The sequence below is a fragment of the Bos indicus genome, chromosome 2, assembly GCF_029378745.1.
Source record: "Bos indicus isolate NIAB-ARS_2022 breed Sahiwal x Tharparkar chromosome 2, NIAB-ARS_B.indTharparkar_mat_pri_1.0, whole genome shotgun sequence".
Taxonomy (NCBI): Eukaryota; Metazoa; Chordata; class Mammalia; order Artiodactyla; family Bovidae; genus Bos; species Bos indicus.
Genome location: NC_091761.1, coordinates 34,112,342 through 34,125,804, shown reverse-complemented (window position 1 = coordinate 34,125,804; position 13,463 = coordinate 34,112,342). Strand labels below are relative to the sequence as shown.

At 35.8% G+C, this 13,463-nt stretch overlaps 1 protein-coding gene across 1 annotated transcript in view; it reads right to left on the bottom strand.

The window, feature by feature from the left end:
• Positions 1 to 13,463, bottom strand: part of IFIH1 (interferon induced with helicase C domain 1) — a 55,850-nt gene that overhangs the window by 22,373 nt on the left and 20,014 nt on the right. Inside the window, exons 4-5 of the mRNA XM_019971816.2 lie at positions 6,802 to 6,906; positions 1,391 to 1,608 (exon numbers count right to left, since the gene is read on the bottom strand). Coding sequence (XP_019827375.2) covers positions 1,391 to 1,608; positions 6,802 to 6,906 — 323 coding nt within the window. The remainder of the gene's footprint in view (positions 1 to 1,390; positions 1,609 to 6,801; positions 6,907 to 13,463) is intronic.

Here is a 13,463-nt window from a genome sequence, read left to right as displayed (position 1 = left end):
TTTGGTCATGGAAACTGTACTCAACTTTACTCCATAAAATGGTAAAAATTAATTTCCCCAAGTTACAAACTTATAAATTAATAAACTCTGATATATATGAATAAAGTTCAACTAGACTTTGTTTAAAATGGAGACTTATACCTGTTTATGAAGATAAACTTTAAAAATCCTAAGATAAAAATATTAAAGCAAATCATTGCACTGAATGATATATGTGTATATATATATATTTTTTACATATATATAAACTATTTGAAAATTATTTCTCTATTAAACTTGATATAAATTAGTCAAATATTCACTTAATTTTCTCTTCATTTTCAAATTATATATATTCAAAGAGCACTTGCCACTTTTGACTGAGGGTCAGTGGTTAAAAAGGGCTTCCCAGGTGGCAGCCCAGGTGATGCTAGTGGTAAAAACCCGCTGCCAATGCAGAAGACACAAGAGACACAGGTTCAACACGACTGAAGTGACTTAGCACGCACACACTCATGCATGGTGGCTAAAGAGACTCTAGAACACAGTGTTTAAGCCTAGAGTCCAGTCATATTTTGAGGTCATTTATGTCCATATGCAATGATAATTCAGTACTAGTTCACCATAAAGAAAATCTGGGTAAACATATTCTTTATACATCAGTATAAATTAGAGACATTATTAAAAACAGAGACATTACTCTGCCTACAAAGGTCTGTATAGTCAAAGTTACGGTTTTTCCAGTAGTCATGTACAGATGTGAGAGCTGGACAATAAAAACGGCTGAATGCCAAGGAACTGATACTTTTGAATTGTGGTGTTAGAGAAGACTCTTGAGAGTCCCTTGGACAGCAAGGAGATCAAACCAGTCAATCCTAAAAGAAATCAACACCGAATATTCATTGGAAGGACTACTGTTGAAGCTGAAGCTCGAATACTTTGGCCACTTGATGCAAAGAGCTGCCTCATTGGAAAAGATCTTGATGCTGGGAAAGATAGAAAGCAGGAGGAGGAGGAGGAGGGGATGATAGAGGACGAGATGGCATCATCAACTCAATGGACAAGAGTTTGAGCCAGCTCCGGAAGTTGGTGATGAACAGGGATGCCTGGCGTCCTGCAGTCCATGGGGTCGCAAAGAATCAGACATGACTGAGCAACTGAACAACAATACATTGGTTACAGATTTTTGATTTAATGTTCTGGTTTAATAGGAAAAAAAATCTACTTTAATGGCTAATAATTTAGATATTAGAGAGAATTGAAAAAACAAAGATTTAAAATAAATTGCTCATTTTGACATTTTTCCTAGTTAAATCTGTGTGATCCATTGTTACAAACATCACTATACAAATGCTTCAGAAAAAAATAATATGAAAATAAAGCATGTTTTATTTATGTACTGTCTGAATACCTTATTGACGAGAACCATAACTTTTCCATGTTCAGATGCTTTTTTCTTGTCCAAGTGATCCTTGGCAATGTAAACGGCCACTCTGGTTTTCCCACTCCCCGTAGGGAGGCATATAATGATGTTCTTCCCCTCCAGGGCAGGCTGGGCCACTTCCAGCTGGTAAGGCCTGAGATTCAGCTCTGGCTCGGGGGATGCTCTTTGAGCCACATTCTCATCATCTGAAGGAGGTTACAAGGAAGAAAATTAAGGAAACAGACAACAAAATAACTAAGGCTGGAAAAGACTCTGATGCTGGGAGGGATTGGGGGCAGGAGGAAAAGGGGACGACAGAGGATGAGATGGCTGGATGGCATCGCCGACTCGATGGACATGAGTTTGAGTGAACTCCGGGAGTTGGTGATGGACAGGGAGGCCTGGCGTGCTGCGATTCATGGGGTCGCAAAGAGTCAGACATGACTGAGCAACTGAACTGAACTGAACTGAGGAAGCCTGAAATGGAAAATGGGCCCCTTGCAGCTTAAATCTCCTTTCATACGGGGTCCAAACCAATCCATTTTCTGTTTTCTGTACCAAATGGGTGTCAGCTCTCTGTGTTTGCAGGACACAGCCCAAGGACTCTGGAAGTGGCCTAAGGCATGGGAATGGAGAGGGAAGGGATTAATAGGATGGAGGATTAGGAGGTGGCAACACAGAGAAGTCTTTTCAGAGAGTGGGCAAAGCCAAGTGGAAATGACTGTGGTGCAGGCTTGGCAGTTGATGATTCTTAATGCCTCAGACTTGCCATTTCTTTGTGGAACCATTCTACCACACCCAGTTCTCTTTCACCAACAAATCAAGAGGGACAGGGAAAGTAGGACTCCTTTTTCTATATTCCCCCTCACTTTTTATTGCGAAGAAATATTAAAGCTGATGCTGCTTTCCTTCATGTGAAAAACTTTACCTGACAAACCAAACACCAAAAAGCATATCTATCTATCTATCTATCTATCTTCTGTCTGTAGATCATCTGTCTCAAATACCTAAAAATGGTTCCCCCAATCCAATTTTTGCCATTTAAGGCAACCAGATTAAATAGAAGCTGTATTTAGGGAAAAGGTGCTAGCCTTTTCCATGCTAGCCTTCAATCTCTAAATGTGCAGTGAAAGATGAAAAACAATTTTGTTGGTTCATAACTGGATTGTGACTAATTTTTCTATTTAGCTTTGAATGTGATTTTTATCACTTTCTTATAGGTATGTCTCCACATATTCATGTTTTCCTGAAACTCAAAGCACAATACATTAAAAATATTTTCAGCTAGAGTAGATCTCTACATTTAAAATACTGAAAAATACATGCTAACATACATTAATTTTATAAACATTAGAATAAAATCATTATAATATGTCTTGGTTTAAATATACATTTTTTAGAAGTGACCGAGTTTATTTATATTCAGTTCAGTTCAGTTCAGTCGCTCAGTCGTGTCCAACTCTTTAGTCAGGGGGAAAGATCTAAAAATGTATAACTTATCATGTGGAATGCAGTAAAATAAATATTGTATCAATTTAAAAGCCCATCTTTTGCTTTATGTAATCAGAAGAAAAAAAAGTGAAATGACAGCACTTATCAGTATTTCATTACACATGAAGTAAGCATTCTGTCTCTTATCAATGAATGCAATAAAATTAAACTAACAGAATCCCATTAACTTCAAAAAAAGTTGCTGATTGTTCCATTTCAGCAACTGGATGATTCTGTTTAACCGGGTTTTAACTTGCTGTGATAGCACTATCTGAACAGGTAGGAAAATTCACACCAAATACCACTTAGTCAGAGTCATCTACTAACCTGGCAGGAAATTTGCCTTCTGTATGGATGAGTAAACATATATGCAATACATTTACGTTATCATTGGCTCATCTGCTGATTCATTTATTAGGATTGTCAGGAAGAACTCATTCAAGATCACCAGCTTTTAAAAACACACATTGACAAGTTTTCTTTCCATGCTTGTCTTTGAACTCTATAGCAATTATAATAACCCATCCTCTATTATATTTACATAAGATTCAAGTTGACTTCAGAATATCATTGTGCTGTGCTCAGTTGTGTCTGACTCTGCGACCCCATGGACTATAGACCGCCAGGCTCCTCTGTCCATGGAATTTTCTAGGCAAAAATACTGGAGTGGGTTGTCACTTCCTACTCCAGATGATCTTCCTGACCAAGGGATTTAAACCATGTCTCTTGTGTCTTCTGCACTGGCAGAGGGGGTTCTTTACCACTAGCTCCACCCGGGAAGCCCAGATAGCTCAATATCATCCATATTTTTTTGAGTCAATTCTAGGAAACTTGATTGGTAGCCTCAAGTTTAAAAGAGAGGCACAGAGTGAATATGGAAAAAATCAGAGTTGGATTCATTGTGAGGATAGCATCCAAAGAAAAAGAGCTGGGTGAGTGCTAAATATTCAGCCTGATTCTTGCCTTATCACATCCTCTGACACAGGAATGAAAGAATATATCCACATACGCAATGAAAAGAGAATTTTCTCTTCTCTATCACCAGAAGGAGAGAATTGGGCTGGTGTCAGGGAGCCAGGAGCCAATTTCCTTTATAAAAAAAAAAAAAAAATGTTTGGGTTTTGTTTGTTTGTTGTTTACTTCTTTTTGGCTCTCTTTGAAAAAGCAAAATTAATTAAATGCAATAACGAAAATGGTATTTAAAATATGCACAGGCTTTGAATAATATTGTGCCCATCCTCTACAACAAGTATTTATCAAAGACCTTAAAATTATACTATACCATACAAATGGTCAAAAAATGAAATCAAATAAGGCTTAAATAATAACATTCTATTGAAACGGCACCATGTGGCAAATTTCATTCTCACATTGATTTTTGACAGCTGAGTTATTCTTGGAGAGAAAAGGTCTGTCACTGCATGTGTTTGAAAATGACAAAGTATTCCTTTACCTATAGTACGTAACCTCAGAAAAATATACCATTCCAGCTGGACAAATATTAATAGATATTACCTCAAAATAGTAAGGAAACACTTTCTACATATCAGGCCAATGTGCATTGCCAAAAACATTGCCACTTTGCAAGAAGCAGTATATCCCTCTGAGACTGAGGAACAGAAAAACAAAAAAGCCTCTCACAGTATAATTAAAATATTTAAACGTCAAAAGTACCACTAATTATGCTTTACTATGGCATAATAATACTATGAAAGAATATAATGTCACATCCATGATTCTTATGCCTCATAATGTAACCTCTAAACGTGGACAAAGGGCATGTGGAATAGGGTCCCTTTGATGTCAACTTCAGAAATTAAACACAATCCCAAACACTGCAATGCTTTCAGTGAGTCAGTGCATGTTTAACAATTTGCAGTTTACATAAATCTATATTAAACTGATTTGTATGTCAACTTATAGCATGCACATGAAAGAAAGGAATTTCATAATTTTATGATTTCAGAATTTTGCTATCCACTATGCAATCTTATACCCACTAGTCTTTATTCCTAAGCACTAATCATCCAGAACTTCAATGAGTTGCCCTTTAAAAATGTGTTTGTCTTCAAATGTATTTGCCTTTGGAAATGTATTTGCTTTTTAAAAGTAGGTTGCATTCAGATTTATCACGCCTTTCATGCCATATTGAAGACTGAAAATCAGTAAATAGTTGCATTTGCTAACAGTGCTAAACAGACAAAATGCCCTGCACACAGAGGATATCTATTAGATAGTAATTAAATGAATGAATATTGTTGAAAAGCCCTTACTCAGGCAAACAAAAATTAGGAGAAGGTCCAGAAGCTTAAAGCAATCATAAAGATGTTAAATATTAGCTAGAGTGTATTTTGAGTTCTAGTATCAATACCGTTTAATAAAAATGTTAATTATTAAATTTAACAGTTGTATAACAAGCACAGAAAAAACAAATAAAAGCCACAGAAATATGCACATGCCAAGAACTTAATATTAACACTGACTAAATTGAACAGAAAATTAATTAACCCTTTTTAATTAACATTAAAGTTATGACTGACATTTGGTGAATTGAGTTTCCTCAAATCAACTTGTTCTAAGTTATTTGGGGGTTATTAAGAGACAAGAGCATTTAAATAAAAGAGGTGGTAGTTTCCCTTGGGAAAGCTTTAGGGCAGATGGCTATCTTTATGTAAACTGTTTTGCCCTTTTAGGCCTATTGTAGATGTAAATTTCTATAATCCTTCAGACAATGCAGGGTAATCTGAAGTACATAATATTTTCTAAGTATTTTCTATAACTCAGTCACAGAACAAATGAAGAATAGTTTCTTAATTTGCCATTTTGCTGCTGCTTCTTTGCTGACCATATTGCAAAACACTGATTTTTGTTTGCACTAATTTGTTCATTTTAATTATAAAATATTTCAAACACACAGATATTAGAAAGACATGCAAGGGCCCATCACCCATTCTCAATGTGAAATTTCACCTCAGTAGTAATAATGGAAATGTACATTCAAAGGACAGAAAGAAGAGATAAGAAATGGATCAGACTGACCAAAGTTAGGGAGTCTGACAACAGGAAGTCTTGCTAAAGTGTGGAGATTGGGAAACGGCCCTCTTATTTACTGTGTGTGTGTGTGCTCAGTTGCTAAACTGTGTCCAAATCTTTGTGACTCTATGGACTGTAAGCCTTACGGGCTCCCTGTCCATGGGATTTTCCAGGCAAGGATACAGGAGTAGGTTGCCATTTCCTTCTCCAGGAGATATTCCTGACTCAGGGATTGAACCTACTTCTCTTGCTTGGCAGATGGACTCTTTACCTCTGCACTACCTGGGAAGCGGGTGGGATATTAAACTGATACAAAGAACAATTTGGGAAATATCTAGTAAATTTCTCATTTAGTGATGAAAATATTTTGCAAACTCAACTAAAGGGATGTTTATAAATATTGAAATTCTTTTAACTATATATGTATATTATAAAGCTTAAGAGGGACTCATTAAATGCCATTAACTATAGTCATACTCATCTCATTTATATTACTTTTATTTATAATGTATTTTAATTTTTTAAAATGTAGGGGTTGGAAACAAATGTATAAAATTGAGTATATAATTTAAAAGCAGTCAAATTAATTGAAACAGATCACATAAATAAAACAGATTACATGGTTCTATGGAATGTGGCATATGCCAGACCAAAAAGCTATGTACTGGATCAAAATTAGAGACCTTGAGTCTAAGACTTGTAAGTTGTACTTTTCAAGAAAGTGAATGGCAAAGTTCCAAAACTATTTCAACTGTAGAAAAGAATTGCTTTAATTGCATAAATACATTAGGGAGGGTATGAACAGCCCCCATGCGTTCCACTATATGGTGTCTTATTTCACACTTTTTAAGGTTTACACAACAGTTAGGCAGTACCTGAATCACTTCCCATGGTGCCTGAATCACTGCCCATGTTGCTGTTATGTCCAAGACTTTCATCTAAGCAGCTGACACTTCCTTCTGCCAAACTTGTGTCTGATTCTGCAAAGGAAAACATTTTAAAATATTTTAAAAATATTTCTGAGAATAAACGTATTTTAACTGCACACCTCTACAGCACACAGTACATACAGTTCAATGCAAGTGGAGAAGGTACATCCAGACAATCACGAATAAAAGGTAAGAGTTTCTGGCAAGCAATGTTTGAAAACTCCACTATGAAGGAGCAGCTGTCGGGGACTGAATCAAATACATGTATTTACCTACTTAAAGTACCGTACATCCAATATGAGGGCTCATGCAAATTTGTAAGGAGTTACAACTTTTGTTGTCCCCCTTTGTGTAAATTTTGTCCAAAAAATATCTGAACCTGATATTATTACTTAAACATAAGTACTATGTAGAAACCGTTGAGTCATCTGCATGTAAAATGGTAGAGAATTAATGTTATAGAACAATTAATGAATTAATGAAGAACATGGTTCTACCGATAAGTTATGAAAACAGCAACTCAGTGATACACATAACTAAAATCACACAAAGAATTCACTCAGACTATCAGGCAAGCCTGACATTGCAGGGGCACTAGAAGCTTACATGAAGTTGGAAATTATTTTTTTCTTTCTTATAATTAAACTAAGCTTCCATCAAGAATGACAGTTAATGGAAGTGGCAAGGGCACATTTCATTTATTAATCCTGATTTTTTTCTTTTGTTCTTTTCAATACTCAGCATCAATTCCTTTTGAAAAACCTTCCTTCCCACAACGGAAGGCTTCCCTTCTTACAGTTCATTTCCAAGGATTTATGCAATCCCATCCGCAAGGATCAGAACTATTGCTAAACTGGTTAAAAATAAATGAAAGATGGTTACAGATGTTGGTTTTGGAATTAAAAGACTTGTGAAATTTGCTGTTGGCAATGCTATGAGCCTAACTTCCTTCCCCTTGTTTAAAATTGGGCTAGTAGAGGTACAAGCTATTATATATAAAATAAGCTACAAGAATATATGTAGAACACAAGAAATATAGCCAATATTTTATAATAGCTATAAATGGAGTAAAACCTTTAAAAATTGTGCACACCTGTAACCTATATAAGGTTGGTGGCCATAGTCGTAAAGAAACTGCCTACCAATGCAGGAGACGTGGGTTTGATCCTTGAGTCAGGAAGATCCCCTAGAGGAGGGCATGACAACCCACTCCAGTTTTATTGCTTGGAGAATCCCCATGAGCAGAGGAGCCTGGTGGGCTACAGACCAAGGGTTGCAAAGAGGCAGACACGACTGAAGCAACTTAGCACACGTGCACACATGTAACCTACATAAATATTGCACATCAACTATACTTCAATAAAATAAAAAATAAAATGGAGCCAGCACAATTTACTTCACAGTATTTGACAACCATGTAGTAATGTTAGGTATAACAAGTTCTTTGCATATACTTATTGGTGATTGAAAAATGAAATCAAATTCAAGGAGTTGGTGGACTAGTAAGGCAAGAGTGTCATTTAAAAATATTTGGGGAATTCCCTGGTGGCCCAGTGGGTAGGACTCCGCACTTTCACTGCCAGGGCCTGGGATTCAACCCCTGGTCAGGGAACTATCAAGCCAGGCAGTGTGGGCTAAAATGAATAAATAAGTAATAAACAATAAACCATCTTTAAAATTAATATTTCATAATATGTATACTTGTGAGATTATTATTTTATGCTAGAGTTCTCACATGCACTAAATAAATTATATTAAAGTAAGATTACTCTAAGTAAGGGCTTCCCAGGTGGTGCTTGTGGTAAAGAACCTGCCTGCAAATGCAGGAGACACAAGAGATACAGGTTTGATCCCCTCATGCAGGTCAGGAAGATCCCCTGGTGGAAGGCATGGCAACCCACTCCAGTATTCTTGCCCGGAGAATCCCATGCACAGAGGAGCCTGGCGGGCTGCAGTCCATAGCATCGCAAAGAGTCAGACAAGACTGAGCATGTACACACCATGAAGCTAAGTAAAACTAGTCTGAATGTCAACATACTTAAACTGGAATTAGAAACAGGTGATAAAGAGACACAGTATGTTATCAATAAAACATGTCTAAACATGGACAATATATAACTCCTTAAACCTACAGTATCTGCTTTTTCTTTAACAGGTTATTTATTTTTTTAAGTCTGGTGTGTTGAAGTATAATTTCCATACTGTAAAAATCACTCTTTTTAGGTGGATAAGTTGGATGAGCTTAACCTCAAAATTTGTCCTCAAACCCCTTCATTGTCTCTTCCCTCCTGCTGTCCCCTAACAATCACTGATTTGGTTTCTGTCCCTAGAGTTTTGTCTTTTTCAGAATGTCATACTGATGAATTGAGGTAATATGTAGCCTTTATGCTTGGCTTCATTAATTTAGAATAAGACCTTCAAGATGCATTCACGTTGTTATTTATATCAGTAATTTGTTCCTTTTTATTGCCGACTACTATTCCATTGAGCATCTGTGAAATGTGGCTGTGACATCTCCCTTCCAGCTTGGATAAGCCTACTTAGCTTGGGAAACGTAATGGAATTACAGCCAATACAAATTAAATATATGAGATAGCTTTCTTAAAAGTTAAAAGAAAGCAGATAAGAAATTTATAAAAAAAAAATCCTCAATGGACTTGCATACTGTTTAAGTATATTAGCACAACACAAATATACTCATGTGAAAATACTGTGCTTATCAGTTGTCATAGATTAGCTCTGAAACTCAGATTTGAGGAATCCCTTATGATCACACGGGAAAACCTGTATATCTCACTGAGAGATTTTAAATATGGCACTTTGCAATTCCCAGAGGTATGCCTTGTTAGGAGCTCAGAGGCGAGTGTGGGATAGAACTGTCAAGTAGAAGAGCGTTTTGGGCAGATGTACTGATGAAAGAGAATATGAGTTGTAAGGAAAAGGCAAGGTGTAAAATGAGGTGGGGAAAATGTCATTGCAAGGATAATTCTAGATCTAGAAAGATAAATCAAGATTTTTAAGGCAAAAAAAGTGAATTTTGACACGCATTTTACTTGTTTTAAATGTTGTATAGAGAACTGAAGACAATGCCAAAAACACTGAAAAATACTAACAAATAACTGAACTGACTGATTATCTGAAATGAAACACTGTATCTTTAAGTTTTTCACTGAATATAATCCAGATGAAAATTATACTTGATTTTCATTTCATTTTCTAATCACTAGTAGTTAAATCATTATCTTAAACATACTCCATGTATTTGTAAAGTCAGGATTTTCCCCAAGCTTTCTTCTAGCATATATAAGGTTTGAGAGAGCTGCTTAATGCAGCGTGCATGAATAATATATGACTATTAAAGAAAAATACTACCAAAATAGGATATTATTAATTAAGTTTATTATCTGGATTATTTTGGTTTAGTAAACAAATCCACAATGTGTCAGAGGACACTGAGCTCAGTGCTTACACAGATGTAAATGATATTTTAAGCTCTCAGCATCCTCTGTGGTAGATACCTATTATCACCTCAGTTTCATAGGTGAGAAACCAAGTCTCAGAGAGGGTAAATGATATATCCATATCACACAGCTAGAATGGAACAGAGCTGGGAATCCCATTTTCTGAATCCAAGTCTAATATTTCATTCAGCGTTTTTTTGCCCAATGCTAAGCATGCTGATGATCTGTTAAAAGCTTTGTAAACAAGTGAACAATACTATATCCATAGAGTTAACTGGAATGATTTTTTTTTAAGCATACAAACATTTGCATTATAATGTCAGTTTTTCTAACAATCTTGAAGTAGCTTATCTTGCCAGGGAAAAAAGTTAGAGATTATTTATTTTGCTAACTAACATTTCTGATTTCATCCACAAATTTTCATTTACTTTACTTTTAAACATCCATATTGTCTTTTTTTTTTAAATTTTATATAGGAGTACAGTTGATTAAACATCTATACTAAGTTCTAAATATTCTCTGCACACAAATAAAAGAGGAACATTTCTATCCTTCTTGGATAAAATGAATTGTGGTAATTCTGCTAGACATCATTATTAAAATGAAAGTGAACACAGAGAGGTATATATCTTTGTCATTTTAAGGCTATATAAATCTCCAGTTTTTCAACACAAAAATAATTTTGTTTCCTCAGCAGCAATTTCTTATGCATTTGATATATTTTTTCTTTCATAGAAACAAAAGTACTAAAGGAAATAACCCTAATAATTAAAGAAAATATTTTGTTTCTTGATAACATTGAGAATGCTTTCTCCAGAGATTTTCTTCATGCATTTACCTAAAAAAATCATGTAACACACACACATGCACACCAAAAAGTCAGATCAAAAAAGTGTTATATGATGAAAAAATCAAACCAACCTATTGAATTTATAAACCAAGAGTTCCTGCAGTTGATTATATAGGATTATCATGAGTCATTCTTTGTACTTTTCACAGTATCAATCTGGATTTATGTCCTAATGACTAAAGTCATGTGTCTATGATTTTAAAATAGCTCAGATAAATAGTGCATTGGAGACTGGGCATTCCCATGAAAATGTGCTGTGGAGTCAAACAAATTAGTCTCCAGATCTGAGCTCAGCCACTGCTAACAAGTGACTTATCCTTTTTACCTTTTAAAAATATAGACAGCAATTTCTACTTTCTCTTTTATTATGAGAATGATTCTCTTAGATCAAATAAATAAATCTTTAAGAGAAAGAAATCTTAAATTCTCATGGAGTGGCTGTTTACATGAGCTTTGAATATTAGAGTTAGATTACATAACAAGCTTAATTAACTTTTAGATAGGTGTCATTTCCTTTAGGAAAAATATCAAAGGTAGGTATGAAATGGATTAGAATATGCTGGTAATTTCTGTTTAAAGAAAAGCAGTTATTCCTATAAAACTGCTGGAATGAAGAAAAACAATATTTATTCTGTTAAAAGACAGGATTTTTGATAATAATTTTGTAAACAACATGATAAAGAACAGCTTTTCCTATAATAATAGTGTCTAAGACCAGTCTATAAAACATGGGAGAAAAAAAAAAAACTGCCTCATTTTACAATCACATCTTGAATAGTTTACTAATAAGACAGAAATACTAACCTGAATCTGAGAAATTATATATTTAATATCCTATGGAACTTTAAATACTTTAAAATATTTTTAAACCATTTGGAAGCCAAAAAAAAATTCTTTTTTTTTTTAAATTTCAAATGAAAAAAACCCTCCTCCTTGAAGGCCTTTTCAGATCTATTTCAATGTAAAGTTTGCCCTCTGCTGGAAAAATGCTATATTAACAATGAGTTGATAAATATATTGTTTATTCAGCCTAAGAACTGAGCTTCATTAGGTAAAACACCAATTGGTGCTTACTTCCATCCCTACCAGGTGGTGTTCCTCCTAATTTCAGCTTAAGATGCATTTATAATTTCATAGAAGATTCTTCCTGTCTTACCCCTTGCCTCAGCCTTTCCTTCTCTTTGCTGGAACGTGGTTTTTGCATCACATTAGGGATGGGGCCAGAGCCTCAGCGCGACTGAGAAAGGGCACCAGCAAAACCAATGGTTCTCCTGAGAGGTAGTGTTTATAAAGTATGCAAATAGTCTGATTTCACCTGCCAGGTAATGGTGTATCTATTCTAGTTCTGACCTCTCGACGCACATTAGCTTTACTTCTTCAACTATCCCCTCCTTCTCTCTAGTTGCATAATCCCCAAAGTCTGGAACAGCAAAGACCATCCCAAGCTTCAAACACACGTGTACGTATGTGCGCTCACGCAGGACTCAGGCTCTTTACAAGTGTGCTTACTGTCATACTACTAATAATACCAATCTCCTTTTCTTTTGAAATAACTATCTTTTCTGAAAGGAGATAGATGACTTTTATTTTCAGCTCTATGTATATGGATTTGTGTGTGCGTGTGCGCGCGCACACACACACGCTTACATTTTGGTCTGTCAGATTCTGCTCTCTGTGCCAGGGAACATGTGTTCCCGCAGAATGGAGAGAAGCCACCTCCACCCACCTTGCATATTCTCTCCTGGATCCAAGCTTCTAGGAAATGAGTTCCCCAAAGGAAAAAAAAAAAAAATCTCCTAGAGCCACAGGCCCACATGGCTATCCACCGAGCGCCTCTGCTCCTGTTTATAGAATTCACTCTGCTGAAGTGTTTCAGCCAGAATTAAATTAGAATTGTGTATATTGATGTTGGCTTAAATTGTGTCATCTATGCCCTTTAGCCTTTGGACTTGAGTCTTAAAGAGAAAGACAGTAATTCAAGTACAGGGTTGTAGGGATAGTCATACCCACTAGAGTGACCCATTCATTCACTGCTTGTCAGTAACAGGTAAAAAGTCTGAGAGCAGAGTCCGTTATGAGTGATAAGCATGATGACCACATGGGAAGTAAGTCTTGGCAATGCAGAGTGTAGGAATACATGCAAGATAGATGGGAAGTGGAAACCTCTTTGGTTGGTAGGTACCCTTCAGGAAAAGCTATTCAAGTTATGTGGATCTGAGGAAAGTATGGAGAGAGGTGCATTTAAAGGTATCCTGGTAGGGACTTTCCTGGAGGTCCAGTGGTTAAGATGTTGCCTT